The following is a 21,419-nucleotide window of genomic DNA, read 5'->3' as shown; positions in this document are numbered from 1 at the left end:
GACATGCAATGTAGAAATACGGTCGTACATACAGCAGTCACGTTTCAGTAGGAACTCATCATTAAGTAGTTGAGATGCAAATCATATTCGTTCGTTTGTTAAATAGAAACCATGATGAACTCGGAGGTCGATTTTGTTTTAAATATAATCGTGCTAACGCTTATCCATTGTCTCATAGTTGGAATATCGTTCCGATCACTTTCTCAAAATACGGTTCCTTTCTTCTCTATTTGTGAGCCTAATTCTTTACACAGTCACATGATAAGTTTGACAGTAGATGAAACTTTGATAAAAGTTTTGCTAGCTATAAAACCAGGTTCAATCCACTATTTTCTATACAAGAAAGCGTATGTACCAATTTATATGACAATTGTTATTCATTCGTTTGATGTGTTTGAGCTTTTGAATTTTCCATTTGATTAGGACTAATATCTAGAATTGACAATGAGGGTCGATTGAAAACAAAACTTTACAACAAAAGAGATGATTTTAGCTTTCCAATTGTGATTTTTTTCATGGACGTCATCACGAGTTGGTTGACTGTTATAGAATATCCGTTCCACAGATGATATTGGATATGTTCCTCATATCGTAACTACAATCCCCCTTCCCTTTCATGAATGTGATCTACCTAATTAGACTATTTATTAGCTGTGTAATAATATGAGCAACACGACGGATGACACATGTGGAGCAGGATCTGCTTACACTTCCAAAGTACCTTCGATTACCCCCAGTGTTTGGTGGGATTCGTTTTGCGGTTGTACCCCTATTTATGATATTTTTACCCTATTTTGTTGGTTTGTTTTGTTTACCCATCGTTGTCTACATAATGGAATTTGAGGCGACTGTCAAACAAGTGAGAGGTTTAGCTAGCTTTAACACCAGGTTTATTCCACCATTTTCTACATGAAAAAATGTCTTTACCAAGTCAAAAATATGACAGTTGTAATCCATTCGTTTGATGTGTTTGAGCTTTTGGTTTTGCCATTTGATTAGGGACTTTCCGTTTTGAATTTTCTTGGAAGTTCGGTTGTTTGTATTGAAAAAAATATCCATGTTCAAACTCATTTCCAACAAAACATTATGGTACCTAGAAAAAAAAATGTATTTCCGCATTTCAATGTACTCTTCCTATATTTTATATTTGTGCAGTGAAGCTTTAAACATTAACATAGAAACTATCTAATTTTTCATATTAACCATGTTGTCAATATCAATAAATTTTATAATAAGCAAATCGGGATCTTTACCAAGATCTTGCAGCTGCTACTCAGACATTGTAAAACGTCATCAGTGTCTGAGCAGGAGGTTGATGAACCAGGTAATGCCCCAAAAAAAGTCTCGTGTTTTTTCTAAAAAAATGTTCATCGGAAGATACCAAGATCAATATTCCGAATCATGTTTACAAATAATACCGAAGGGTTTTGAAGTATACATTCAAGGTACGTACGTTGTTTATCATCTTAATTACATAGTGTAGTATTCTTTTATTTGTCTAAGTAAATCATTAAGTTTTGCTGTTTTGTTTTTGTAATATCCTTTTGGCGTGCTCGGTACTTTCACATTCCGTCATTATGTAATTGTGTTATTGTTAATTTGTGTATTCTTGTCTTTCATTTTATTTTAACTTTTGCTTATGTGCTATGTTAATATGCCATTTGGTTTTTCTTTGTTGATATATTTGGGTGGTTTTTTTTATAGATTATAACGCAATGTTGACTGATGTACACAGGCACTCATCTTTAATTTGTTTCCTATATATAAAGGTATATAAGAAAAACAATTATGAGCCGAGTGCCTATGCAAATGTACCCATATATTGTTTTGTTCAAATGGTGTCAATATAATATAATTCAATGCGAAAGTTCAGCTATATATAAGATAATGCATGTCCTAGTCAGGAATATGACTGTAAAATCCAATACTATTAATCAGAAAATAAGAAAGAGGACCATTTGCAGAGACGGTCGGGTTTAGATATTACAATTTCAAAACTCGTTTTGTTTTAGGCAAGCACCTCTATTTTTATTTCTGAAACTGTATAAAGATTTTCACTTTCAAAAATCCTAGATAAGTTCGATTGTCGTATATATCTGATATGACGAATCGGTTTGTTTTGAGAAAGACTCATTTTGTTTAAATTTGTTTTGTTACCTCTTCTGACATCGGACTCGGACTTCTCTTGAACTGAATTTTACTGTCCGTATTGCTATACCTTTACTTTTCTACAATGGCTAGAGGTATAGAGGGAGGGTTGAAATCTATAAAAAAAAAACATGTTTAATCCCGCCGCCTTTTGCGCCTGTCCCAAGGCAGGAGCCTCTGGCCTTTGTCAGTCTTGTCTGGTTTTTAATTCTAGTTTCTCGTGTATAATTTGGAGTTTCGTATGACGTCCATTATCACTGAACTAGTATAGATATTTGTTTAGGGGCCAGCTGAAGGACGCCTCTGGGTGCGAGAGTTTCTCGCTGCATTGATGACCTATTGGTGACCTTCTGCTGTTGTCTGTTCTATGGTCGGATTGTTGTCTCTTTGACACATTCTCCATTTCCATTCTCAATTTTATTGTTGACGTTCCAAAATTAATCCTTGTCACATGGATAACACCTTTATTTTGATGAGAATTACCTCTTGTGTCTATGCAGGATTTACCAATCAAAACCTCTAAAGAGTTCGATAACACAGAAACATTTGAATAGGTGACAATTTGTTTTTATGTTAAGGTTAAAATATATCACTATTTATACTTTGTTCCCAATGGAAACTTCTACAAAGGAAAAAAAACAGCTAACAGTTAACTGTAAGCTCTCCATCATTTATTGGGCGGTAAGATCAACATTTCGTGCTTTTACACACAATATTGAATTTAATTATGTGAAATCAAAATAGCTATTTATCCAAGACTAAAAAGGGAGACAAAAGACAAATTCAAAGATTGAAAATAAAACGATAACGCCATGGCTAAAAATAAAAACGACTAACAGACAAGTAATAGTACACAAGACACAACAAAGAAAACTAAAGACTAAGCAACACGAATCCCACCTAAAACTGGGGATGATTTCAGGTACTTCGGAAGAGTAAGCAGATCCTGATCCACATGAAGCACCTATAAATCATTTCTCCCACTTTTAGGTCAAATCTTATTAGTATAAACTATCTAAGGTAGGTCAGGGGTATACAGCAATCTTGAATTGTACAATCACAGTAAATAATCGGTCTAGTTCTTTGCCCTTATCTAATAATGTGGAGACATATTGCAATTTATTGGTTACACTGTTTATTGATATAAAGAAAACTTAGTTATTCATTGCATTATCGAAAAGGTTTTAACAAATAACACACATTTGTGCTTATAGAATTCATTTTTATAATAATCCATTTAAGGGAGATAATTCTTATAGTGCCACCATTTTTTCTTTTTCTTTTCTTAAACTATATTAAAAAACCTATTTTCTCATTTTTTATTTCAAAATTCTGTTACATAGATTTCTTTGTATGCACAAGAAATGTGTTTTTTCATGTACAATCTTAGCAAACTTTGGCCATTTTGAACTCTTACCTTGAAAAATAGCGCGATGGCACATACCTTTTATAATTTTGTTCAAAAAAACAACATGGTAAAATCTTCAATTTGGCAAAGTATAAGAAAATTCTGTATTTTTTTTCTATACCCCTGAACAACCTTAAGCCATCAATCAATCAAACAGTTAGATAAAATGGACATGTTTTTCTGTACGATCATACCGGTGCATGAAAAGTTAACGTGTGCCCGCTGTCATTTCATCTTTGATCATCACACTTTTGACTGCTACCGTTCTTTATGAAGGTAATCCAGAAAGGAAATTAAACAAAAGCAATTCAATATTAAATTAACAAGCAATAATGCCTTTATAAATTTACAATTCAAGATTTAAGTGCATTATATGCATCACATATGAAAAAAAATATATAGATTTTATGAAACCTTTTAATAGTATTATGGTAATATTGTCTTAATAAAAGTGTTCACGGAAATGTCTTATGCAAGCTTAATGTTCACTCATGTTCAATAAAATAGTTAATAATGTGTGTATTAAGGAAAAGAAAATGCATCTTTTGTTAACGGGAAGTAAAAAAAATCATATATACAAGGTGTTAAGTATATATATGATTATTATTAAATTAAATGTACATATTTCCAACAGAATAACGAATATGAATATATTATTCTAAGATATTATTGTAATGTGATATACCTACAGTCTGGTCCTGTTGGATAGTAGATAAGGCGTACCACGGGGATGCATATCTTTATTGTTTTTAGTTTATTCATTGTTTTAACAACTCTTGTGGAAAACATAGAAGGTAAGGTCGAAGATATAAATGTTCCAGAAAAAAAAATGTGAATATTTCAGACAAGCTTATAAACAGAATGAATTCTGTCACTTAATGTTCTCAAGCTCTACCATTCTTTTTTTGTTTGTTTATGAATTGTGAACGAAGATGTTTCTTACAACACATGATACGATTTGTGTTACAGATTATATAACCACCGAAACCTGTGCAAAGTTAATACCAATGATGATGTCAAGATCGAAGTTGTTACTAATAAAACATATCCGGTTTCGATATTGATTGTATGTTAACAGCAACTATATACTATTGTCGTAATACTGTGGATTCAATTATTTTCGTGGGTATCAATTATCGTGGAATACTTAAAACTTGGTTTTTTCGTTGATATTTGATTTCGTGGTTTTGCAAATCCATCCATGAAAAGCCTATCGAAAATTACTTAATCGTTGAGCATTTGGATTCGTGGTACCAACGAAACACACGAAAATTGGTATTCAACTTATAATGAATCCACAGTATTCGAAGTTCATGTCTTCAAGCAAATACTTTATATGCGTTTTGATATGACATACTTGTATATATTGATATCTGAAGAACACTATTCTGTTAATTTCTGGAGATTTTTTCATATCTTGTGTATAGTTGTGTATAAGTTCTTTTTATATGAGAACACCAACATTCAACGTGTGCCTAACATAACCATCTAATAAAAATTACAAAAGTCATATGTAATTTTTTCTTCACAATCGTGATCAAGAAACAAAAACCTATTTTATTAAAATATTGGTTCCCGTTGCAAACCAATATTTAAAACATTTGTTTTGAGTACAATCATTTCATTTAACATGTTCAAAAACAATTTCTTAAAACAATAACACAGTAAGTGTTATTAAATTGCCAACAGTTAGCAAAACTACAAAGAAATGTTTTTGATTTTCCCAAAGATAGCCGAATATGACCTTGTTAGTTTAATATTTTTCTGTTGAGACGAAAAAATCCGAATAAGGTTTGAAAATTAATACGAAATATGTACCATTATCAACCTGATACTTTATTTCGCGTTTATCTCTTTCTAGTCCATTTCAAGATACTCAAGTTAACATATTCACGATGATTTATAATCGCGGTATGTTTCTACTCGTGAAAATAAGTTGGTTTACAGTAATCAAGGAACAAAACATGATTCAGGTCCAAAGAGCCAGACGTGATAAAGACATAATTGTACATACGAAGTATGTGATTTTCAGTTTACAATGAAATTATCGGTACCTGCAAACAAAATACTGACATTTTTTAAGAGTCATTTATTGCACTATGTTGAAAACTAGTCAACAGTGTTTATATTTACATTGGTCCATCCGCTTATGTGGAAGAAGAACATATTCAGGATAAATATAACTCATTCTTTTATATGCAGATATCAATACAATGAAATATCATTATTTATTTTTTTATCTAATAAAGGTAAAAGAGTCGCAATATGTCAAGGAGATAGACAAACAATAAGTTGTAAGAAGAATCGACGTCTTCAAATTATGACTGCAACATACGGACTACGTAGAACCAGGAATAAATGTCGTAATGCCAATGTAGCTGTTTCGTGGTGCGGTAAAACAAATAATGCCAAAACAAAAGTCATCCAATTGTGCCAAAGCAAACAAGACTGCGAACTATTCTCTTCAAACAGAGTATTCAAAGACCCTTGTCCAGGAACGTCTGTTATATTAACGGTAGTATTCAGATGTGTAAGAGGTAAGATTTGGTTATTATTATATTTAATGTTGTTATCTTCATAGGGTTATTGTCTTGACGTTTTGACTGGCCATCCGTGAGAATGTTTTATGTGAGGTGGTTGGAACTAAGATTTTATGAATATCTTAGATCAATTCTTAATTTTGGAATTTCTACTTAAACAAGGCGATTCGGTAGGTCACATTCGTGAAAAGGGGTCGAAATAGTAGTTACGACATAAGTTACATATCCGCTATCATATGCGAAACGGATATTTCATAGCTTTAGAGTCATGTCCTCAAATAAAATGTTATTCACTAGAGAAAAAAATACTTTGACAGAAAAAAAATTCTACTACGTAAGTTTAAAAGTGTAACACGTCTTCCAAGGCAATTTCCAGAACTAAATCTTCTTTACGGAAGCATTTAGCTGTGATTATACACACTATAAGAACGAAAAACTATGTGCTCTATATTTAGATTTGTCACATAAGTTAACATAATTGTGTTTGCTCGCAACTATATGGCAAATGCAAAAACTTGTGAAACTAATGTTCCTAATGTGTGTTTTGCTTAGAGGCAAAATACAAGAAGTTAAAAGACTTTTACATGTCACTAGTTATATTCTTCCGTTTATGTTCCGAAATGCACATTCTACCTACTATTGACCACTATGCTAAAGATTTGAAACTTTTTAACCCTTGGCCCCAGAACTATTGCATTTATATCTGTGTGATATCAATTTTTATGTCTATCATCACTAAGTTAATAATGCCTTCTTTAGTTTTTAACACGAAGGTCGTTGGTAATAGAGCTGATATCACAAAATATTTGACTTAAACTTCATTTATGATAGTCACTTTGTCCGGCACGTATTTTTCTTTTCCTTTCTTCTGTGATTGTTATTTCACATTTTTAACCTTTAAATGGTGCTATTGCATTCATCACTGCTTTCTTAAGATTATCCATTCTTTGTTTTATCATTTGACAAAAATATGAGCTAGTCTAGTTGAAAGATTTAATATAATTGAAATCTTTGTAATTTTGTTCATGGATGCAATATACATGATCTTTACACTGTAATGCTTGTACTAATGAATGACTATCGTCATTTTCAGCATTAAAATAACTAAAGATTTTTTATTCCCCATGAATCTATAACCTAAGTTGTGATTTGCAAACATTTTCGGAAATTTTGGTGCTCTTTAACTTCGTTCCTTATTTGGCTCTTTAGAATATTTCATTCATGCGCCAATGATTAATTTTTGGAAGACAAGTATGACGTTCCGAGTTTTTAGCGTCGTATATATCAACTGAGAGTTGAACTGTATAAGACGAGTTTATTCTCCTTTCTTGACACTTGCTTTTTTTTTTAGAAATATGATTCATCAACAGTTTCTTTTGGATAAATATAATGTTTGAAATTTTTTCAGGAAATTTAATAAGATTGTTTTCACTATTAATAGTATAAAAAAAATGCAAATATTCTGATGAAAAATGATTTACGATGAGTATAAAAAAAATATTTAAGAAAAGATTAAAACTAGCTAACCTCCACAAATAATATTTTTAAGGCTATTAACGAGAGGCGAAAAATATCACAGGAACTCCACTAAAGGCCAAATCAGAACTTTTTGGGCAAATAGAAGGGTACAAAAATAAAAAGATAAAAAACTAAATTTGAAAATATAAACAAATAAGACGTCATTTGTTGCAAGCTCGTCCAAACGATGTTAACTTTTATGGCAGTAAATATCATTTTTATTATAAAACATTATTTTTGTACAATAAACATATGAATAACTATATATCAATGTATACTAATGTCTTGCAGGGTGTAATAAAAAAAAATTCCAGTGCGTCGGTGATCTTAAATGCATACCAAAATCTAAACGCTGTAATGGAAAGAAAGACTGCAAGGATGGTAGCGACGAAGATAATTGTAAGTCTTATTATTCTCTAATAGTACGATGGATATCGTAAGTGAAACTGTTGAACACTTTAAAGTCCCTTATATTTAAAAATCGCAAAAACATTCGATCAGTACTATTTTTCAAAATAGTTTTCTAATGTGAAACATTGATGGAATATGTTAAAGCCTCGGTCACACCTTACCGGATAGCACGAACGGACGCCTAACGGATGAAAATAAAAGTTGTCCGTTGACAAAATTGTTATCCGTTGGGAGTCCGTTGATGTACTGACCGAATAAAACGGACGTGTAACGGATGCATAACGGACACACAACGGATATGCAACGTACGAGAAACGGAAACGTATCGGACAAAACGGATGTCGAACGTACATCCAACGGACGAGTACCGCATAAAACGGACACCTATCGAGAGCGTACCGGATAAAACGGATGAACAAGATATACGGAAAAATCAAAGGCGACAACAATAATACATGTAAATCGCATAAATATTCAAAATGTTTCTGTGTAACTGTTTTTGGTTTGGTCTTCAAAATTACGCCAAAGGGCAGTGTCTGGCCTGAATAAGATATGCTTGATTGTGAAGACGTGCCTATACTCTAAGATCGATTATGAATAATAAGAATTCATGAACCTTAAGAAATCTGACATACTAAAAATTGGCATTTCTGACGTGAAATTTTCAATTGGCATTTATCCGTTTCAGATCCGTTCATCATCCGTTTTATCCGTTATACGTCCGGTATTAGTCCGTTTCTCATCCGTTCAACATCCGTTTTATCCGTTTATTTACTTACGCCATACAAGCCAAGTAGATCCCTCAGGTCGAAAAATAGTATGCTCTTACATCCTCCAAATAACGTTCGAACGAAAATCTACGGTGAGAGGCGTTTTGACAAGGCTGCGCCTACACTCTGGAACAATTTGCCATCGTCTTTACGGAGTGTAAATTCTTTAGATGTTTTTAAAAAGCAACTCAAGACTCATTTATTTCGGACTGCTTTTAAGGATTTCTTGTAGATTTTATATATACTTTTAATTGACTGCATTAGTTTTAGACAGTTTTGTATATATTTAAGGGTACATGCATTTTTCGTTTTTTTTTTGTTTTAAATATAATTTTTTATATGCTTGTTTGCTTCTTTTAAGATAGTGCTTTGTAATTTATGTTTTATGTATTTTTTTGTATTTTATATATTTTTAAATGCGAAGCGCTTAGAGTAATTTTTGTTATTATATAATGCGCTCTATAAATATTGTATTTATGTATTTATTATTTATCGTCCGGTAGAAGTCCGTTGGTGAATTTATCTTCAAGACCTCCAACGGATGTATAACGGACACGTAACGGATTAAAAACGGAAACGAAACGGACGAGTACCGTACAAAACGGACGCCTAACGGACGTTCAACGGACATTTTATCCGTTGGACGTCCGTTCAAAGTTTTGAACATGCTCAAAGTTTTCCACCGGACAGAACGGACGTCGACGGATAAAACGTACGCTTAACGGACATGCAACGGATATGGACGGACGTCTAACGGATGAGAACGGACGTCTAACGGACATGAACGGACGTCTAACGGACATGAACGGATTGAAAAAAGTGTCATGAATGCACCACATTATAACACATATAAGGAATTAAACAGGTACATTGTAAGTCCCATAATTTTTCATATAAATTTAAACCCAAATGTCCCAACTATGTGATATGTTTGTAGCCAGATTAAATCAACAAAATCTGTAAAAAAAACAACATGAGGTACAAAAATTATTTGATTTCAATAGATATTGGCTGTTTGTGGTAAAACTGGCATTTTGTACGCAGAAAGAAATGTTGAAAAATTCATTTACATATAATAAAAAAAGTACGGTATCTATTTAGCTTTGGAGCTATATTATAAAATTAAGTTGCAATTGAAAAAAATTCTTACAGGTACTGCTGTCCAATGTAAATCAAATGAGTTTAAATGCAAAAATGGTGAAAAATGCATTCCGCTTACAAAGAAGTGCGACGGTTATAAAGATTGTTCCGATAACAGTGACGAATTAACCAACTGTAAGTATATAATAATATAATCAAGCATAATTAAAATGATTGAATTGCACAATCTTCACGCTAACACAATATCTGTTGTAATTAAGTCTTTATGCGTGATTTTAGAAATTTGTATATTACCGTATATTATTTTCAAATTCCTGGGGAAAAAAAGAGTTTCAAAGTTTGTATTTGTGTTAATTGTAAGGCGTAATTAATGACTAGTCTTGACTATTTTTTTGCAAAAGTATGAATTATTCGGAATACTAAGAAAAAATAATTCTATTCCCATGCATAGATAACCATAGCCGTATTTGGCACATGTTTTTGCAATTTTGGGTCCTCAATGCTCTTCAACTTCATACTTGTTTCGCTTTCTTACTATTTTTATATTAGCGTCACTGATGAGTCTTATGTAAACGACACGCGCGTCTGGTGAATTAAAATATAAACCTGGTACCTTTGAAAACTATCAATTATTCCAATATTGGCAAGTTTTAAACACAACCAAAGCTTTTTTTGCTTTTGCTATCGATATGGGGAGTTGTCAAATAAAATAAAGTCCTACTGTAAAACAAACTGGTCTATGAAAAGATGTAAATATTATCATATGCTATTCAGGTCCTCTGAGATGTAAATCAAATGAGTTTAAATGCAAGAATGGTGAAAAATGCATTCCGCTTGCAAAGAAGTGTGACGGTTTTAAAGATTGTTCCGATAACAGTGACGAATTAGCTAACTGTTAGTATATTATACTATCAACAAGATTATTGAAATGATTGAATTGCATGATCTTTATTGTTATGGTAATCTAATTTTTGTTATAACTAAGCCTTGATGCGTAATTAAATAAATGTGTGTATTTCCTTATATTGTTGCATTCCTAAAAAAACCATTTCAAAGTTAGTATTTGTGTTGATTGTATAGCATTTTCATAATCTTGTTAAATATTTGAATATGTTTGTCATTGGTATTATTTTTGGTAACTTTGGAATTTTTGATAAAGCATTTGCTTTTTTATCATAAAGATTGTTTGTATAAGACTGTTAAACATTTTGATGACTGATCTGGACTTTAAATAGAAAAGTTCAGGGAGACCAAACATAACTATTTACATTTAGAAATAACTTGTCGAAAGTAAAAGATGATATCAAAGAGATATTAACTGCAGTGTTCTTGTAGTCTTGCATTACCAAAGGAATGTTTACACTTGAACCAGCTATCAGCATAAAATTTAAAAAAAAAACATCGAAGTGAATGGCCTTGGTTTTAGTGCTGCAATGATATTAAGGAACCAGTGGTAGTGTAAACTATAAATTATGAACATTTCAAAATCGCGTGCAGATGAATGTAATATATATGTGAAAGTAAACTTGTTATAAAATCATTCCAATATTGGCTACTTTTAAGGCACAATCAAAGCGTGTGGAGTAATAAAACGTTTATAGCGTCTTTCGTCAAATAAAAGTCCTACTATAAAATAAACTGAAGATAATAAGATGGAAATGATATAATATACTATATATTTAGGTCCTCTGAAATGTACAGCCAATCAGTTTAAATGTAATGATGGTAAGAAATGTATCCCTAACAACAGAAAATGTAATGGCAAAACGGACTGTGCCGATGGAAGTGATGAGGCAAGCGCAATTTGTAAAAGTAAGTTATTATAGAAATCTTGACAACAACAAAAAAGAGTTGTAGTATGAAATTTATAACAATTTTAAATCATTGATAAGTTATGGTTTTTTTTACATCTTTTATGCTTTATTTTTACATCATTATGTAATTGGAGGATACATAAGTCCCATAGACTTTTCCATCCACTCATGTAGTAAATGTTTTCTCAAATATACTTTACTTTATTCTGTAGGGTTGTTGTAAAAAAATTAACTCAAATGCTTAGTGGAATATATAAGTAGTGTACTACATGAAAAAAAAATTATGTCGGTTCCATACCGGATGTATAACAGAAATGTCCATAGAGTAAAACTATTATTTGAATCACATAAACCTTAACAAAGCGAAAACAAGTGTATTTCCTTCATAGATTCAACATCCAAATTTGTTTCCAGTAATCATTAAATAAATTTTTAAAAGATGCTTAAACAACGTCTTTTCAAGATCACTTTTTTATATAAATCTATATAGCTGTAATTATAAATGTCTAAAAACACATGTTAAAAGATCCTTTGGGCAGTGATTCGATTGAAATTTCAATCAAGTTTTTTTCTTCAAATAATGGTTTACGAAGCTTGCTAATGTTTAACATGATGAAGATCTTTTTACAAGAAAAGAGCACTGTGTCCTGTTGTATCATCACATGTTAACCAATGATGGATCTAATTGGTCATATTTATTGATTTATTTGTTTTTTTTAAAGAAGAACAATAATACCGATCTATAAAGCAAATTCAAAACGTTGAAATCCTTAAAACTGATGAATCAAACCCTATCAATCAACACAACTGCCATATTGGTATAGGCATTTTCGCTGGTAAATTATGGGTAAGCCTGGTTTATAGCTAGCTTAAAGTTTTACTTCTATGACAGTTTTTTTTATAGTTCCGTTATATTGACAAAATTAAGTAAATAACCAAAAACAACTAATAATTTCTATGGAATAATTAAGTAAAGGTTGTAAGTAAGTTATGATAACGATATTCCTGACTTACCAGTTTTTCATCAATTACACTTATTTCAATCCGAAACGTCACTCAGGACATTGGCATATCTAATGAAATGGAATATTTAAAACACCAAAGGACGGTGTCAAAGTAACATATGTATACATAAAAAGGAAAAAAACATTTACAATAAGTAAAGAAAATTGTCTTTTTTTATGTAAAATTTTGCTACATTTTGTCATGCAGAACTTGAATAACTAAATCTTGGGATGGACAGCTATTGTTGTTAATATTTGATTATCTCAAGAGCAAATGCTTTTATATAGATTCGGCTGTATATTTAGAGAATTCATGATTATTTTACAAAAACATATGTTTGGATATAAATGTATTAATAGAGATAACAGTATAAACTGTTAACAAACGAGGCAAGGCCAATACCGACAGTACAAGGGCTGTATAGCCAGTCAAGGTCGTTATATACTTTCATTTGTAAAGCCTAAGGCAATGCTCTCTTGACATAATCCTTCATACGTATAAACAAAAATTAGTTTTTGTTGAGTTATTAAATTCTATTTCTTTGGGGGTAAGTAGTAATGACTTATTAGTTGCAATTAATCACATATCTTTAAATTTACATCAGAAATAGAATAATCAATGTGTATGCTTCTTTATATTACAGTAGCAGGAGCATGTGGTGTTCAACAAATTAAACCTAAACTAGAAAGACCAGACTGTCCTAAACTAGAAGCTTTAAGAATAGTCGGAGGATGTGATGTAAGACCTCCTCACTCATGGCCTTGGACGATACAATTGCGTCTTATTGATGACGACACTAAAACGTTCAACCATGAATGTGGGGCTGCTTTACTTTCAGAATCGTTTGCACTTACGGCTTCTCATTGCTTTTTGAGGTAAGTTTTAAAAAACCCAGTTGTTTTGAGATATCTTATCATAGATGAAATGTGCAAGCTGCGTGTTGTCTATAGTAAGATTTAGCATACAGTTGTAATTCTAAAAGATAAAGTATGCGTGAAAATTAAAGTACAAACGAATGGTATTTCTTTATTCTATGATAAATAATTATTATTTGTTTTCATTAATTCCTTTTGAATGTGTAAAATGATACATACGAACTTAGTTTGTCTTTTCTTTTTGCGTCTTAGAAATGGACTGGGACGTAGGGTCCCAATTATCGTCTTTTCATCTCCGTTTCTTATGATTTTTTCATTAATAAGATAGGGTCAGGTAATTAAGAAATGATATAAAAACACAAAGCGTTATTTTATCAGCTTTTTAGAGTGTTTTGCGTTCATTGCAATAGTTATTAAAGGAATATTATTATAAAAACATGAACAGTATAATGTCTTTGAAAACTTTGCTTTGATATTATGTTCGTTTTTCTGTGTGGTGTTTTGTTGATTGTTGGCTGTCTGTTTGACCATGGTGTAATTTTTTTTTAACATGGCGGGTGAGGAAAACATAACACAGGACGTTTACCGTGTCAACGCTACAGGCGGTATATCTATTTGGATATGCAATTTAAGGAATGATGTCTGCTTGCTACTTAAACAATTATCAAAGAGAGTTCAAACGACGAAGACATGAACAATTTAGGTTCATCGGACTGTCTTCAGCAAAGAGTTCAGTGGATTGCCTCAGTTTTACGTCGTAAGCTTGGACATTTTTTCATAATTTATTTACTGGCCTTAGTAATATTAAAATTGATAGATTTTGCGTCTCAAGTTCTATTATTGATTTTCTCTCACCATCAACGCTTAAAATAAACAATAAAAACAGAGATGAGTTAGAGGAGGTACGACCACAAAGGACCTAAACAGGCAGAATGAATAAATCTAAATAAAAAGAAAAATTGCTAAAAACTTTGATGTCTTATAAACACTATTAGTGTATCTGTCAATGAGCATTATGCACCGATTATTTGATAGATGTGTTTGTAGATAAACAAAAACGGGAAAGGGTTACATTTTTAAACATTGCGATATAAGCGGAAGATTTGGATAGCCATAAAATCAGTTTCAAATCATCAAGTTTTCTTAAAAATGTCCTTAACCAAGTCAGAAATATATAAGTCGGTATCAAAAAGTTCGTATCTATGTATGTAGGCGTATGCTTATTGTTGCATTTCCGAGTTTCTTCTGTTCCGGTGTTTTCCTTGTATTGCTGTGTTTATCTCTGTTTTTGTTTGTAACATGGATTTTTTTCTCTCAATCGATCCATGATTTTTAAACAGCGATATTCTACTGGTGCTTTTACATTGTATTTATAATTTCTTATTCAAATATAAAAACTATAAATTAATAATAAAGATCATTTGACATAAACACGTGTTTTTAGGAGCTTTTCCCTGAAAATCAATTCTGTTTAGTTAGAATATGCACAAGCATTACCTATTAATTCGATACCACTTTATACAATGAGACAGAGGGTATGTTTGTGCCGAGAAATGCGGAGTTGCGACTTAAGTTTGCCATTGCAGGTTTTATTGCATCTAACTTTCGTATTATATATGGTTGCAGACTGTTTTGATTCGAGGGCCACTTGTGAGTCTTATGTAGACGAAATGCGCAAGTAGCGTCATAAATATAACTTGTTATATTTTCTCAATGTATCCAGTTTTTCTTGTCATTATCAGGTGCATTTGATTGTTTCTGTGCAGAATATATATATGTTAAAGGTACCTTTCTTAAATTGTCCATTTATTAATTAAGATTTTGTACCTCGGGAAAAAATTAACAAACTTTGGTTTTTTTTTAGTTTTTTTACATAATCGAAATTGTAAAAGGGGAATCTTATTTGTAGGTTATTATTATTGGTAAACCAAATCAACATTCATCTTTAATATATCTTCCAGCAATTTTTATTTGAAAACTGACAACAATTTTATTAAAGCTCGCTTTTTTTCAGTTCAGATAATCCGAAGGATTGGAAAGCTATAGGGGGGCGTCATTTGAAAGACAGAAATGAAGCCAATAATCAGGCTCGTGATGTTATCAAAATAGTGAAGTTTCCAAATAATGGTGACAATATTCTCGACAAAGATGTCGCTATTATCAAATTTGATAAGCCGATGACAATTAACGCGTATGTTACCCCGATTTGTTTACCAGTAAGAGAACCAACAGTAAATGACGAATGTGTTGTAGCTGGATGGGGAGACGTACAAGGTTTGTACTTTCGTCCTTTTACATCTGTAATTCAATCATATATTCATTACAATAGGAAAGTTTGCATGGTCATATCTATATTAAAATGTGTCGATAGAAACAGACTCGTCCAAACTTTCCAGTATGAATTCATTAACGATTGCAATGTGAAAGGGATTTACCCTACATCAATTACGTAATGTAACATATATAAACTACAATATACAAATGTTTGTATTTCCGATTTAGACAAAAGTGTTTATGATAGAAATTTAAAAAAAAATGGGAAAAAAATCAACGCTTCTGTCAAACATTTGAAGGAAAAGAAACGTTACTCACCAACTGCTGGTACATGTTGTTTCTTCAAAACGTTTTAATAGACCACCTTGATCATCCTTGAATCAAGTAGGCTAAAAGTAACGGTCAATGTGGATACGATATATATGCAGCTTCCTTATTAGGTTTTAATAATTGTACGTACTTATTTACTTACTGCCAGGTAATTATAAGACAATGGCATGTAAAGCAGCAACAAAGGTTCTCCTTTTTTGTCTTTTTATTGCCATCTTTTCTACTGTTTCACATGTATTATTCATAGTCTTCAGTTCCCCTTCAACAGTACGTCTCAATATGCTGCGGGTCCTTTTTTCTGATATGTGGTTGAAAGACAAATTTTCTATCTTTTAATAATATCGATTTATTGTGACACGGTGATAGGGGTTCCAGTATTGAAATTAACAGTCTTTTTCTAAAGGGAATATTGAAATAAAAAATATATGACAGAAATCATAGTATGAATGATATATTCAATTAAATTAGAATTATCCCATGGTCAAAATTTATAATTCGTTTTATTTCTATGGCATCAAAGGTTATGTTTTTATTATAAATGGTCGATGGACCGAAATTTGTTGGCTCTATTTGTTATTAAAAATAAACTATTTATCAAACATATCTAAATGTTAACAATCAATGTATCAATACTTTACACAGCAAATTGAAGCTAGTACTGACTTTTGTATTTATTGCAACATTATGTTGAATATGCGTATTTCTCTAGTCCGGTCTGAGCTAGATCATGTCCATAGTTCCATAGTGTATGGTCCGCAAGAAAATCATACAAGCAAATTGTGAATGAAAGATATGTGTCTGATTAATGGTACTGTCTACATTCCACCTATAAAAAATGTGAATTGCCAAAAATAAATGTTTATGATAAAGTGTCTGTTATGAATAAAACAATCCAACTTAAGTACTTCTAAATCGTTGTATAAAATCTTTTGTTTTACGTCTTGGATAGAAATACTTGATCGAGATGTAGATAAAGTCTGTTGCAATAGATGGTTTTTTTTTATATCTTCAACAACTATGTTGACAATATGAACTCATTACTGAAGAATCTACCTAACAAATCTATCGTCATGTGTAAGACTGAACTTATACTTTAACCATTAGTAAATCAAATGTCTTTCTGCTTCGAGTTTCATGAAAGACGGCTTCATAAATGTTTAATGTGTATAATCTGTTATATTCTAGTGGAGGTTGGAATAGTTTAGAAATTTGCTATGTAGTATAAATGTAACCTTTTAGCACATGTTTTTCTTCAGAAACAGGGAATGAAGATAAGTTGAAAAATACTGTAATGCCGATAGTTGATACAAATAAATGTAATGGTACTGAGGACCTAAAGGACCAGATTACACCCTACATGTTTTGTGCCGGATTTCAGCAAGGAAAAAATGACGCGTGTCAGGTATGAAGATAAAGCGCAAATGCGGTTTAGAGCTAATTACAAAAATGAAAAGTGTTCTACCGAGCTTTCACTATCAATTAATTATGTGAAAAACAAAAAAAAAAAGAAAAAAAAAGAAAAAAGATCAAGAACCTATCTTTTAAACTGTTATGTTGGAGCTTTATCGGAAGCAAGACACACGAAAAAAGGAGACGAATTAATTTTGCGAATTCAAATTTCTATAATCGTTGTTTATATGGTTGCAGGTGTTTCTTGAATAAAAACCACTTCTTTCGTTTATTACATGATGTTCTGCTAACTTCGGTTGTGTTTGAAAGCAGCAAAATGTCTGGAACTAAATAAAGTCCTCATTTTTAAATGTTTGCCAAAGGTTATTTTTAGAATTTACCGCCATTTTGGCAATAGTAAACAAAATAAAATAAAAAAAAAACACCGAGATACGTTCAAAACTAATAATTCAATAGAAAAACAGTAAACATAATTGATAATAACGGACAATGACGACAAATGCCTAATGTCATTATTTGCTTGCTGTATGTCATTTTTCTTTTTCCCTTCATATGTCAGTCAGTTGGATTTCACTTTTGATTCTTTGCAATAATATAACACGATATATATTGATTGACAAGAAGATAATTAAATGGATGAAGTTAGCTCTACGAATATTGTTTCCATTAAATATCAGAGGAAGCCGGTGTGCAGGAAATTCAATATATCAATAGCTACATAGTATGCCAGTGAGGCTCGAATCCCCATATCGAATTTACTGAAATATGCATATCGTATTAGGTCACGGAGGGTGGGTTGTGCAATCTTGAAAAATACTCGTGGAATGAAAATTTAGCGGGAGCATGTGCTTATATATGACCAAAGTCTACGAGGCGCTTCAAAGCATATTCTTTCGTATGTTTAAATATATGGTTGTAATTATGTAAATGGCAAAACGTAAATAATGGACTGACGTACGTTTGAAACACAATAAACAACTAAGTGTATTTTTAATGCAATAAATCAATTTATTTATTAGATCATTAAATTTTATTAATATTAAGAACCTACTCCCCTTACAAAAATAGTCTACTTCCATTGATCTATACAAAAACAAATGCCAACAATAAGAATGTGTTAGTTTTTCAATCTTTCGTCATCAATTTTTTCAGACATGTTCAAACCTTTTAGACTTTTCTTCAACACCTTGTTGTTTTTATAAGGGACGTAACACCACTATTTACCGTACATTGAAATAAGCCCTGCCTATAATCCCAATATGAAATATACACGGTATCCGTGTGGTTCCTTTAAACAAATCATCTACCTAAAAATATTTAAGAGGTAAGATAAAGACACATACAAGGATAAACTTATATCCATTTTAGACGAGTTGGTAACTTTTTAGGATTTATTAATTGAAGTGTTGAGTGTAATTGTTGCACGTTTGTCTTTCGAATTGTAAAAAATGAACAGTTAGCCTTCGCTAAATATTGGATGAATTCTGGTTCTTCGCTCATATATGTGATCAAATTTATTGAATATATCGTATAATTCTGCTTTAATTTACAATTTATATTTCAATAGATATATAATACTAAAACACACCCGCTTAATCGCGGGCATATACAGCTTGTGAACTGTTGTAGAATGATTCTTTGTAAAAGATATTATTTATGGATAATTTCACAAAAGGTATCAAAAGCCCTCTCCCTAAAGTCCGATATTTGTTTCCTTTCTGTTAAATTCAATTATTTTCGTGTTTCTGGACTCAGACCACAATTATTCTTTTCCTTTGCTACAAGGCTTCTTTTGGTAAAAGTCAAATTAAATTAAAATTTGCACTGTTCTCAAACATAAAACAAATGTAACTGCTTATATATAGACAATTATTAGTCTAATAAAATATGCTTCTAGAAAATTCAATCGTTGCTTTTTCTTTTGAGAGCCTTATTAACATGCCAATGGTAGGATATGAATCTTGTATAAATGACTAAGACCGACTAAGGCTAATTTGAGGGGTGGTCGGAGGGGTCCTGATCCCGAAATCCCGGGCTTAAAACAATGAAATCCCGAGATGCAGAATTGAAAGAAATTCATATCCCGAAATCGAAAAATATATTCCCGGATCCCGTAAGAATCAATCCCCAAATCCCGAGCTTAAAAACATCAAATCCCGACGCCTCGAAAAAGATCCTGCCTCCCTTTTCTGGGCATTATGTTTCTACTCTGTGCATCCGTGCGTTCGTTCGGTCGGTCGTCCGTCCGTCCACCTCTCCCGCTTCAGGTTAAAGTTTTTGGTCGAGGTCGACTTTCTATACTAACATAGAAAGTCCCTGACAGAATACAGAGAGTCTATATATTAAAGTATTACAATCGTAGTTTACATGTAGATAAACGCGAAAGATAATTGTCCTCTCTAAGGAGGTATAATAGTTGTGGTTCTTGCGATCTAAACACCATGATATGGAACGCGAAAAATAATTGTCCTCTCTAAAGAGGTATAATAGGTAGGATTCTTGCGATCTAAACACCATGATATAAAGAACGCTCTGAATCGCTTATTTATTTTTCATTTTTGTTATCTATCATACGATTGGTTGTACTTGTGCCACATGTTCTACTTATTTTAATAGATATGCATCTGGTATGACCCCTTAAATAGTTAACATTTCAAAGAAAACAGTAGACAAAATACAGAGAGTTTCTTAATATTAAAGTAGTATAATCGTATTTTACATGTAGATAAACGCGAAAAATTATTGTCCTCTATAAGGAGGTATAATAGTTGTGGTTCTTGCGATCTAAACAACATGGTATAGAGAACGCTCTAATTGGCTTATTTATTTTTTATTTTTGTAATCTATCGTATGATTGGTTATATTTGTGTATGTTTCAAACCGGAAGTCTTATCCATGAATAAAATTTAGTCTGATGACGGAATCATATCCGGACTCCTTTTTTTTTCGTTTTTCTCCCAAAATAACTCAATCTGAATAATCATAAGAATGGATGACAAATGCGACTATGCTGCATAATAATGCATGTTACCTATAGGACACATAGGCATGATGATTGATTTATTGTGGAAGGAAGAGAAGCGACACACAAGAATGGATGACAAATGCGACTATGCATGTTACCCATAGGACACAGGAGCATGATGATTGATTTATTGTGGAAAGAAGAGAAGCGACACACAAAATGAGGTCTTCTCGTTTAATAGTATAGATGTGTTTCTAAAAGCACTTGTTTCGTTTTAGGGTGATAGTGGTGGTCCATTGATGTGTAAATATAGAAATTCCTGGTATTTACAGGGACTTGTATCTTGGGGAGTTGATTGCGCACGTAAGACTTAATTCATATGATTCTAATTAGTTATCAAAAGTACCAGGATTATAATTTTATACGCCAGACGCGCGTTTCGTCTACATAAGACTCATCAGTGACGCTCAGATCAAAATAGTTAAAAAGCCAAATCAATACAAAGTTGAAGAGCATCGAGCATCTAAGGTTGACTTTGGTTCAATCTTCTTTTATAGTATTTTTTGAATGCACACATATCGAATTGTTCACTATGTTAAAGTTTTAACAAACTAATTGTATTTATTGCTCCTAGTTTACTAAGTATTCCGATACCAACACGAAGGAAAGGTAATTAGCACTAAATCAAAGCAAACAATGTTATTACTCAATGCATAAACATTATTCATTTCGTAGCTTTTCATTTCAATTTTCAGAACCGATGCTGCCTGGAGTATATGCCAATGTGTTCAAATTTGTGAGCTGGATAAGGAATCAAATGGAACTATAATAAATATGTTATGCTTAAAAA

General features: G+C 31.9%; 1 protein-coding gene across 5 annotated transcripts; it reads left to right on the top strand.

Moving 5' to 3' along the window:
* The first annotated feature begins 1,313 nt into the window (after positions 1–1,313).
* Positions 1,314–21,419, top strand: LOC139517370 (suppressor of tumorigenicity 14 protein-like). 5 transcript variants are annotated; one of them, XM_071308342.1, is made up of 11 exons: positions 1,314–1,445; positions 5,806–6,093; positions 7,906–8,013; positions 9,948–10,070; positions 10,671–10,790; positions 11,580–11,708; positions 13,359–13,590; positions 15,605–15,864; positions 17,451–17,596; positions 20,848–20,932; positions 21,325–21,419. In XM_071308342.1, the coding sequence occupies exons 1-11, from the start codon at positions 1,316–1,318 to the stop codon at positions 21,396–21,398; spliced, it is 1,695 nt and encodes a 564-aa protein (XP_071164443.1). In that variant the 5' UTR covers positions 1,314–1,315; the 3' UTR covers positions 21,399–21,419. The 5 variants fall into 5 exon arrangements, with proteins under 5 accessions (XP_071164443.1, XP_071164448.1, XP_071164447.1 ...); XM_071308344.1 differs by lacking the exon at positions 1,314–1,445 and adding an exon at positions 4,044–4,350 and having other exon boundaries at positions 13,362–13,590; XM_071308343.1 differs by lacking the exon at positions 1,314–1,445 and adding an exon at positions 4,187–4,350.

The sequence above is a fragment of the Mytilus edulis genome, chromosome 3, assembly GCF_963676685.1.
Source record: "Mytilus edulis chromosome 3, xbMytEdul2.2, whole genome shotgun sequence".
NCBI lineage: Eukaryota > Metazoa > Mollusca > Bivalvia > Mytilida > Mytilidae > Mytilus > Mytilus edulis.
Note: the sequence above shows the minus strand (reverse complement) of the source record. Positions and strands in the feature narration are given on the sequence as shown.